The sequence below is a fragment of the Petromyzon marinus genome, chromosome 37 (genome assembly GCF_048934315.1).
Source record: "Petromyzon marinus isolate PM22_M1 ecotype Great Lakes invasive population chromosome 37, UKy_Petmar_22M1.pri1.0, whole genome shotgun sequence".
NCBI lineage: Eukaryota > Metazoa > Chordata > Hyperoartia > Petromyzontiformes > Petromyzontidae > Petromyzon > Petromyzon marinus.
The window spans coordinates 18,389,739-18,400,987 of record NC_133703.1 but is presented as its reverse complement, the minus strand read 5'-3'; the positions used below and the strand labels follow the sequence as shown (position 1 = coordinate 18,400,987).

Genomic DNA, 11,249 nt, shown 5'->3' with positions numbered 1-11,249 from the left:
GTGCTAGGGTTAACGGGACACGAGGTGAGCGGGTGTAGAGGTCGTTGGGGGAGCGTGGAATGAAATGGGGAGGTGTGTGTGTGTGTGTGTCTTAGTCCGTGTTTTTGTGCGTGTGCTCGCTCGCAGCCCTTGCCCGCAACAGTCTGTTCGAGGCTATACGGGAGATCTTTGTCTGTGTGGATATGTGTGTTCCTGTGAATTAGTGCGCGTGTGTGTGTTTGTCGGTCATTGTGTATGTGTGCAGGCGTTTGTCTCTTTTGGTATTTGTTGATATGTGTGTGTGTGCGTGTGTTCGTTTTCATGAATGTGCGTGTCGGTGGGTCTTCATGTATTTGTGTGTATTTGATTTGTTTGAATGTCTATATTTGTATGTGCGTGTGTCTCTACATGTGTATATGGGGAGCGGTAGTGTAGCGGTTAGCGCGCTGCGCTGCGCTACTAATCCGGCGACCCGAGTTCAATTCCCGCTCACGGCCAACACCGGTGTCGATTAATCTGAACCAGGTTTGGGCTTCCCCTAGGTCAACTCAGCCTCAAATAAGTACCCGCTGCGGTGTGTAAACATCGCTACTAGGGAGACAAAGGCGGCCGGGCGTGGTGTTGGCCGATCACCCCCTCGTGTGCCGTGCCGTCCTTCATATGTGCTCGCTAACAGCGCTTGCCCCAACACAGTTTGTTACAGGCTATAACGGGGGATCTTTGCATTTGCTGTATATGTGTACATGTACGTGTGTTCGGTCACGCAATTAAAGCACGTGTTGGATTTCCGGCGACGGCTAACATCAGTGGCGTTCATCTAAACCGTGGCTGGACCCCCCCCCTTCCCATAGGTCGAATGAGCACCAAACAACAGACGTGGTCAAACAAACACGCGGTGATTTGTCTGCGATACATTTCCACGCGATAACTCACTTCGTTGAGCTATCATTTTGCGGCCATGTCGCTTCTGATAAAAGAAATAACGACGATAGCTCAGCGTGCCCTTTACCCTGCTAGGATACAACCGGACAAGCACACGGACGCAGACACACACGGACACAAACGCACGCACATGCCGACACAAAAACAAAGACACCCCGTGTAGCCTTTAACAAGTGCTGTTAGCGAGGAGGAACCTATGAAGGCCGACACCGGGGGGGTCGGTGACCGGTACCACGCCCGGCCGCCTTTGTCTCCCCATTGTTTACGTTTACACGGCTAGGAATTTAAGGCTGAGTCGACCCGAGGGGGTGCCTGAGGCCGGTTCAAATATTCGCCAACTGGCGTTGGTCGTGAACGGGAATCGAACCCGGGTGGCCGAGTTCACAGCGCAGGCCACTATCCTTTAACACACAAAAAAAACAGACGAAGATCCCCCGTGTAGCCTTAACCGACTGTAGGGGCAAGTGCTGCTAGCGAGCACCTATGAAGGCCGGAACGGTACAAGAGGGGGTGGGTGGATAGCACCACGCCCGACCGCCTTTGTCTCTCCAGTGGCGATGTTTACACACCGCACCAGGTACTCATTTGAGGCTGAGTCGACCTAGGGGAGGCCCAGGACCGGTTCAGATTATCGTCACCGGTGTTGATCGTGAGCGGGAATGAACCCGGGTCGCCGGGTTCGTAGCGCAGCGCGCTATTCGCTCCCCACAGCCACACACATCTACACTAACAAAGATCCCGCGTGTAGCCTTCACAGACTGTTGGGGCAAGTGCCGTTCGCGAGCAACCTATGAAGGCCGGCACACAACGGGATGGGTGACCAGCCGCCTTTGTCTCCCTAGTGGCGATGTTTTTTTTTGTTTAACGCACCGCACCCGGTGCTCAATTGAGGCCGAGTCGACCTAGGGGGGAGGCCAGCACCCACACACACACAGACACACGCGCAGTGTGGAGAACCCATCCCCGTAGGCGTGAGACGTCACGCACATTCACCATCTCCCATTGGCCACATCAACGCCGAGCCCTCCCCCTTCCTAGCACCATTAGGGCACCCCCTCCCCCCAAATTTCCTCCTCCCCCCGCCCCTGCCCCCCCCTCCTCCCCAAGACCTCCCCGCCGCATCCCAAAAGCGCGCGGGATGAACGAGGCGCAGCAGCGTCAGAGGGAGATTTGACGGCGGCTCCGTCACTCGCACCAAAGTTCTCTTTTCCGTCTTCGCCTTCTCTTCTCTTCCCCCCCCTCCCCTTCCCCCCCCCCCTCTCCTCCAGCTCCCTTCTCCACGACTCAGCGCTCATTCTTCCTTCGATGGTTCCCCGAGTCCTCCTCCGTTTCATTCGTTCCCATTGATTTCATTCGCGCGCTCCCGTCCGGCGGCGGCGGCGGCGCGCTAACGTCGCTCCGTCATTTAAGCGCCCGCGAGCCCATCCGTGAATTGGTGGAAATCGCGCGCGAATGCGAACATTGAATAGAAATACAGACAGCGTAGAGAGACCGCGCGCGTGTGTGCATCGTTAATGCAATTAAATATTGAATATTTTTTAAAAAAATGATATAGACATTATTTCGAATCGTTGCAATTGAACGCGCGTATAACGCACACCACACCACACGTGCGTTGATGTTCAATGGGCACGCGTATGTGTATATAATTTCACGGCCGGGCTATAATCCAGACGGAACACATACATATATATGTGTGTGTGTGTGCACACGCGTCTCTATGTGTAGTATTAATGTCGAGGCTTAGTGCCGCGTTAACTGCCGAGTCAGCAAATCCGCTGCCTTATAATCAGCAGCAGCAGTAGTAGCAGGGAGTATCAGTAGCATCTGCAGCTGTGCTATAATCATCAGCGGTATCGGCAGCAGAAACGCCAGCTTTGTTATTATTATCACCATCAGCTGCAGCAGCTGCAGCAGCAGTAACCATATCTACAGCACCATCATCATCATCCCAATCACAGGCAGCAGCAGCAGCAGGAAGAGCTGTATCATCAGCAGCGGGATCAGATGCACAAGCAGTAGCGTTCAACTGTGATACCATCACCGCTTACACGACCACAGCTACCACCAAACCACCACCAGCTACATCAGCATCAATCATCACCCTCGCCACCACGGGCTACATCAACCACGATCATCATCATCATCATCCTCACCCTCTCTAACCAACACCTTCACCACGGCATAATCCTCACCACCATCAAATTCAACCTTTCACCACCACCCGTCACCAAAACCTCTCCACCCCGGCACCGTGGCGCTGTGAACGGCGACTTTCCTCCCCATCCCTCCTCCTCCTCATCATCATTATGGAGAGAAGAATTCTCGAGTTCCACCAGGCTCAGTTCGGCCTGGGATTGGCAGCGCTGCCCGGGTTCCGCTACCCGCTCACCCCTCACCCGGTCTTCGACGTGGCACCCCACCAGCTCGACACCACGCCGAGACCCGGCCCGGCACCCTTCACCATCGAGGGCCTGCTCAGCGGGGGGTGTCCGGAGCCGCTCACCCCCGGCGCGGCAGCCTACCTGGCCGGAGACAGCTCGCTGCCACTCGCCGGTGAGATGGCGGGGACGCGTACCGGGGCAAGAGCGGGTGGTTGGTGATGGTGGGATGAGGATGGTGGGGGGAGTGATTGCGCTGCACGAGACGCGAGCGAGGCCTGCTGTCGCGGTGTGCGATGGTTTGTTGTCGTTTGTTATAACGGTGCTGGTGTGCACCTAGCCTGGCACCACCGCTACTGCGGTGGCGTCAATGCCACTTAGTTGCAACGGCACAGCCCCGCTGAGTTGTGAACGCCAGCCGCTGCTGTTGTTGTGCACGTGTTGTTGTTGTGTACGTGTTGTTGTGCACGTGCTGTTGTTGTTGTCGTGCACGTGTGGTTGTGCTGATGTCGTGTGTGGTGTGTGGTGGGATCGTTGTGTGGTGTGGTTGTTGTGTATGTGCGGTTGTGTGATAGGTGTGTGCTTGTGCTAATGTAATTGTGTGTATGTGGTGTGTAGCTGTGTGATTGTGGTTGTGTTGATTTCGGTGGTGTGGTGTGTGTGTGTAAATACATGCGCTCATAGGTATGTATGCAGAATGTTACGTACACTGTCATCACAGTACAGTATTGTGTGTGGGTATGGGGAGCGGTGGCGCAGCGGTTAGCGCACTGCGCTACGAACCCGTCGACAATGAGTGTGCGATGATTGTGGTCTGCAGCTTCGTTATGCATATGCGGTGGTGTTTGTGCGGTTGTTTTGTGTGTGCGTGGTTGTGTATACGTGGTGTGTGTGTGGTTGTTTTGTGCGTGCGTGGTTGTGTATACGTGGGGTATGTGGTATACGTGGTTGTGTATGTGGTGTGTGTGTGTGTTGTGTATATTTAGTGTGTGTTGTGTCCATGTGCCTGTGTACCTGTCATTGCGTGCAACGGTTATTGTTGTGTGCGTTATGTGCATCTGTGTGAAATTGTGCGTGACAGCCTTACATGAGTAGTACCTGGTGCGGTGTGTAAACATCGACAATGGGGGGGGGGTACAAAGGCGCTCGGGCGTGGATTCACACCACACCATCCCCTCGTGCGCAGATTCCCGGACTCATTCATTGCCGCTTGCGAACTGCACTTGCCCCCGCAGCCCTGTGCGTAAATGGCACATGGGGCACCTTTGTCTTTGCATTTATGCGTGCCGGTTGTGTTGTACGTGTGACGTATGTGTGTATGATGCTTGTACACTGTACGTGTGTAGATTGTGCTGTGTGTGTGCTGTACGTGTGTAGATTGTGCTGTGTGTGTGTGCTGTGTGTGCGCGCTGTGTCTACGTGTGTAGCGGTTAGCGCGCTACGCTGCGCTAACGAACCCGGCGACCCGAGTTCGATTCCCGCTCACGGACACCGATGACGATTATCTGCACCGGTCGTGGGCCTCGCCTAGGTCGACTAAGCCTCAAACGAGTACCTGGTGCGGTGCGTAAAAACATCGCCACTGGGGAAACAAAGGCGGCCGGGCGTGGTGCTGGCCACCCACCCGCCTCGTATGCCGTGCCGGCCTTCGTAGGCGCTACTCGCTAACAGCACTTGCCCCAACAGCATAATGTAGGCTATACGGGGGATCTGTGCCTTTTGTTGTATGTTGTGTGCTATTCGTGTCTGTCATGTGTGCGATTGTATCGTGAGCGGGGTGTTCGTGTGTGCTCGTCTGTGTGCGCGATTGGTTGCGTATGGTGTGAAGTGTGTGGTGTGCTGCGTGTGATGCAGTTGTGTGTGTGGTGATACGAATCTGTGATTGTATTGTGTAATAGTATTGTGTGTGATGTGTGTGTGATTGTATTGTGTGTGAGATAGTATTGTGTGTGATGTGTGTATGATTATATTGTGTGTTATGTGTGTGTGATAGTATTGTGTGTGATGTGTGTGTGATTGTATTGTGTGTTGTGTTGTGTGTGATAGTATTGTGTGTGATGTGTGTGTGATTGTATTGTGTGATGTGTGATAGTATTGTGTGATCTGTGTGTGTGATTGTATTGTGTGTTATGTGTGTGTGTGATAGTATTGTGTGTGATGTGTGTGTGTGATTGTATTGTGTGATAGTATTGTGTGATGTGTGTGATTGTATTGTGTGTGGTATGTGATTGTATTGTGTGATTGTATTGTGTGTGTGTGATACTATTGTGTGTGATGTGTGTGTGATTGTATTGTGTGTTGTGTGATTGTATTGTGTGTGGTATGTGATTGTATTGTGTGATTATATTGTGTGTGGTGTGTGATAGAATTGTGTGATGTGTGATAGTATTGTGTGATGTGTGTGTGATAGTATTGTGTGATGTGTGTGATGTGTGTGATAGTATTGTGTAAGGTGTGTGTGATAGTATTGTGTGATGTGTGTGATTGTATTGTGTGTGTAAGGTGTGTGTATATATCTGCGACATGTGTTTTTATCTGTATGCGTCCGGTGTGTGTAATCTGCAGTGTATATATGTGTGGCATGCGTCTGATGCGTGTGTGCCATTGGAAAGTGTGTATACGTGTTGTGTGTGTGTGTACACGTGTGGGGAGCGGTGGGACAGCGGTTAGCGCGCTGCGCTACGAACCCAGCGAACCGAGTTCGAATCCCGCTCACGATCGCCACAACCCAGTGACGATTATCGGGCCTCCTCAGCCTCAAATGAGTCCCTGGTGCGTAAAACATCGCCACTGGGGAGACAAAGGCGGCCGGGCGTGGTGCTGGCCACCCACCTCCTCGTGTGCCGTGCCGGCCTTCATAGGTGCTGCTTGCTGACAGCGCTTGGCCCTAAAGTCTGCTACAGGCTACACGGGGGATCTTTCTATATATTTGCCTGTGTCTATATATGTGAGTGATGTTTGTATATATGTGTGTTTATATATTGCGGTGTGTTTAAATCTGATACATGTGTGCAATGTGTGTGTGTTTTGTGTAAGTATGCAGTATATGTGTAGACTGTTTAATGTGTGTACATGCATGATGTGTCTATGCACTCGTATACATGTATGTATATGGTACACTATAACTGTGTTGTGTTATACTTGTGTGTGTGTGCTGTTGTGTGTTGTGTACTCGCTTAATATTATGTGTATTTCCGTATATTGGTAAAAAAAATATTGCGAATGCAATATTGTTTATTACGAATTCTCCCCGACATTTAGTAAATGTTAATGTGTGTTTATGTTGTTAACAGTGTATATGTTGAAGTCTTTTGGCGCTGTACGTAGCCAGCCGTGCTAGTCAGAGGTGCGGTGCACGGTTTGTGTATGTGTGCTGTGTGCATGCTTTGTGTGTGTGCGCGCATGCTTTGTGTGTGTGTGCTGTGTGCATGCTTTGTGTCTGTGTGCTGTGTGCATGCTTTGTGTGTGTGCTGTGTGCATGCTTTGTGTCTGTGTGCTGTGTGCATGCTTTGTGTGTGTGCATGCTTTGTGTGTGTGTGCTGTGTGCATGCTTTGTGTCTGTGTGCTGTGTGCATGCTTTGTGTGTGTGTGCTGTGTGCATGCTTTGTGTCTGTGTGCTGTGTGCATGCTTTTTGTCTGTGTGCATACTTTGTGTGTGTGTGCTGTGCGCATGCTTTGTGTGTGTGTGCTGTGCGCATGCTTTGTGTGTGTGTGTGCTGTGTGCATGCTTTGTGTGTGTGTGCTGTGTGCATGCTTTATGTGTGTGTGTGCTGTGTGCATACTTTGTGTGTCTGTGTGCTGTGTGCATACTTTGTGGGTGTGCTGTGTGCATGCTTTGTGTGTGTGTGTTGTGTGCATGGTGTACAGTCTGTGTGTTGTATGTATTGCATGTGAAAGTGTGTGGATGTGTTGTATAAGCGTGTGTGTATGTGCCGTGTGTATGAGTGTTGTATGTTGTAGGTGTGGAGGGGAGCGGTAGTGTAGCAGTTAGCGCGCTGCGAATCCGGTGACCCGAGTTCGATTCCCACTCACGGCCAACACCCCAGTGATGATTGTCTGAACCGGTTCTGGGCCTCCCCTAGGTCGTCTCAGCCTCAAATGAGTAACTGGTACGGTGTGTGTGTATATATCACCACTGGGGAGACAAAGGTGGTCGGGCGTGGTGCTAGCCACCCCCACCCCTTCGTCTACCGTTCCCGCCTTCATAGTTGATCGGTGACAGCACTTGCCCCCCGAACAGCCGAACAGCCTAATTGTCTACCTGGGGCACTTTTGTATTTGTGCATGGGCCCAGAAGGCCTTTGTCTGTGCGTCTGTCACGCGTGCGTCTGTTGTCCGTGACCGGGGAATTGAACCCAGGCGCTTTTGAGTTCAGAGTTTCGGTGCGTAAACCACACGGACACCCCAACCCCAACCCCAGTCATCTGCGACGGTGGTTGTGGTGCAAAAGCACATTTAACAACAACAACAAAACACAACTCGAGCCTCTGTGGCCTTAAAAAGAAAATTATATTATAATAATAACGAGGTGATTTTTCGAGACAATTTCCCTTCATCGAATCCGAGCAGTGAATTGACGAACGTGCTCCGAAGCAGGGCCGTTGTCCGAAACGTCGTCTATCGCAAATATATTTTACTTTCAAGCCCACGCACTGTATATTATTGACGAACGCGCTGAGTTGTCTTGTTATTCAAGCATCAATAGGCGCTCGCTAAGAGCACTTGCCCGAAACAGACTGTTCATAACTACGCGGGTGACCTTTGTCTTTGTATTTATTGGAGGTGCATGCGGCGACACGTAAACTGTTTACTGCTCTATGGTTGGGGTTGTGCAGGTCCGTGCGTGTATGTATGTACAAATGTGTGTATGTGTGTATATGTGGAGAGCGGTGGTGCAGCGGTTAGCGCGCTGCGCTTAGAACCAGGCGACCCGGGTTCGATTCCCGCTCACGCCCAACACCGGTGACGATTATCTGAACCGGTTCTGGGCCTCGCTTAGGTCGACTCGGCCTCAAATGAGTATCTGGTGCGGTGTGTAAACATCGCCACTGGGGAGACAAAGGCGGCTGGACGTGGTGCTGGCCACCCACCCCCTCGTGTGCCGTTCTGACGTTCATAGGTGGTGCTACTCGCTAACAGCACTTGCCCCAACAATCTGTTGAGGCTACACGGGGGATCTTTGTGTGTGTGGGGAGCGGTGGTGTAGCGGTTTACGCGCTGCGCTAACAACCCGGCGCCCCGAGTTCGATTCCCGCTCACGGCCAACACCGGTCCTGGGCCTCCCCTAGGTCGAATCAGCCTCAAATGAGCACCTGCTACTCATTTGTGTAAACATCGCCACTCGAGAGACAAAGGCGGCCGGGCGTGGTGCTGGCCATCCACCCCCTCGTGTGTCGCGTCTGTTAAGAATATACGGGGAGATCTTTATATTTGTAAGTATATATTATATGTGTGTGTATAGGCTAACCACTACACTATCTGCACGTGCAGTGGTTAGCCGTGCATTATTTTCAATTGACAATTATATATATACACACATTATATTGTATATGTGCTCGGCTTAATAGCCGGGAAATGTTGTACACGCTTACGAACACAACACATGCATGCGCGCATGTATGTTGAACTTCTTTCGCACCGTACGTAGCCAACCGTACGTTAGCCAACGCGTGTAAGACATGTCTCTTACACACACACACACACGGGCGCGTGTGTGTGTGACGCACTCTCACGCTAGAAAACTTACACCGGGCGAATTACTCTTGTAGACAAATGATAATTTGGTACAGGCGGATATGATGGGGCGCGTATACCAGGCGAGGTTGACTACCTCGCCTGGTATACAGGAGGTCGTGGGTTGGATCGCGACCCTGACGCCTGCTGTATATTTGGAGTTTGCATGTCTCTCTCTCCGTGGTGGAGTGTATTTTTCTCCAGGGTCCTCCGCGTTTTCGCCTCCACATTTCGAATCAACATCACGCGTTTTTAGAGCGTTTGGCTGCTTTAAATGTCTAGCTATCATTCGTGATAGCCAGGTTGCTTCTGAAAGATAGATATGATGTGTAGCTCTGTGGATCTTTCTTAGCTGGTAGAATAAAAAAAAAATTTAGATAGTTTTTTTTTATTGTTTACGTGACACGGTCGGATATGTGACTATCTATAGACAACCAGTGCCCTTGCGTTGCAGTTACACCCGTGAAGCAAATAGCCCGATGGTCGATTTGGCCGGGGTAGATATGCAGTCGTGGTCAGATACGCGGCCTTTACAAGTTGTGGGTTGGTTTTAGTAGCGTGCAGCGTAACTCGTGAGCAGGCAGGGTCCGCCGATGAGACCTAAGAAGGGCGAATCGGATCCGATTATTTAATATATATCTACGCGCGCGCGTGGACTGCCGATGCTGCCCCAGCTGATGGCAGTCACCACAATGTGAACTCTTCATTAAATGGGGAAAAACCGTGTGTGTATATATACACAGTATTTATATTTGACATGTATATGATTATTTACGTCGAAATACGTAACGGAAGCCGATTTGATCAACCATCATCATCATTATAGTCATCATCATCATTGTAATTCATGCTTTGCATAATTGATTTATACTTACAATTCATTACAATGAATACTACTTAGGTTAATTACCTGCGTAATTAGTCATGCTTAATATTCACTAGAAATGTGAACGACTGATTCTTCTATAACAGCGTGACCTGAATGAGATGAATATATAATAGGGGACGTTTCGGACAATAGGCCCTTTATGCATAGCATATAAATATAAAGGCCTACTGCCCGAAACGTCGTCTATTATATGTTTCATTTTAAGACCACACAACGTGTTGTTTTTTACACGAAACGAATTGAGTTGACGATTGTGCACCTCCCCTGCTAACGCAGCTGCTGCTGTATCAGCAGCACCAACAGCATCGCCAACAGCGGCAACAGCACCGACAGCATCAACACCAATAGCAGCACCAACAGGAGCACCAACAGCATCGCCAACACCGCCAACAGCATCATCGCCAACAGCATTACCGCCAACAGCATCATCGCCAACAGCATCATCACCAACAGCATCATCACCAACAGCACCACCACCAAGAGCATCATGACCAACAGCATCACCACCAACAGCATCATGACCAACAGCATCACCACCAACAGCATCACCACCAACAGCATCATCACCAACAGCATCACGACCAACAGCATCATCACCAACAGCACCACCACCAACAGCATCACCACCAACAGCATCATGACCAATAGAATCACAACCAACAGCATCATGACCAACAGCATCACCACCAACAGCATCATCACCAACAGCATCACGACCAACAGCATCACCACCAACAGCATCATCACCAAGAGCATCACCACCAACAGCATCACGACCAACAGCATCACCACCAACAGCACCATCACCAAGAGCATCACCACCAACAGCATCATGACCAACAGCATCACCACCAACAGCATCACCACCAACAGCATCACCACCAACAGCATCATCACCAACAGCATCACGACCAACAGCGCGATTTGTTGCGCTGTGAATGCAGAGCTCCGTGAGGTTCTGCTCGGAGGGGATTCGCTCTCCAACAACGCGTCCCCTCTTGCCGAGGGGTGCCCGCAGATCGAACGCACTCCACGTTACCATCAGCGCACGCCGCAAGACGGCTATGTGTGCTATACTATTGTGGTGGTGGTGGTGTTGATTTCGGGTTGTAGTCGTCGAAGGTAGTCTTACCAATAACGCTTCGCGAGTCGCAAGTGTAGCAACGACGGCGAACTGCAACGACGTGGATCGACACTTGGCATCCGTACGCTAATCGTTCTCGGAGCGTAAAGGCTATCGGAGGAGGAGGAAGGGCGCTGGCTGTGTTCCACAGACAGCTGCCGAGTACGCCGGCAGTCTCACGGGTTGTGGGTGGTGGTGGGTG

The 11,249-nt window shown here is 51.1% G+C and overlaps 1 protein-coding gene across 1 annotated transcript in view; it reads left to right on the top strand.

Moving 5' to 3' along the window:
* Positions 1-2,059: 2,059 nt before the first annotated feature.
* LOC116949527 (uncharacterized) overlaps positions 2,060-11,249 on the top strand; it is a 56,708-nt gene continuing 47,518 nt past the window's right edge. Inside the window, exon 1 of the mRNA XM_076072180.1 lies at positions 2,060-3,477. Coding sequence (XP_075928295.1) covers positions 3,231-3,477 — 247 coding nt within the window. The 5' untranslated portion in view covers positions 2,060-3,230. The remainder of the gene's footprint in view (positions 3,478-11,249) is intronic.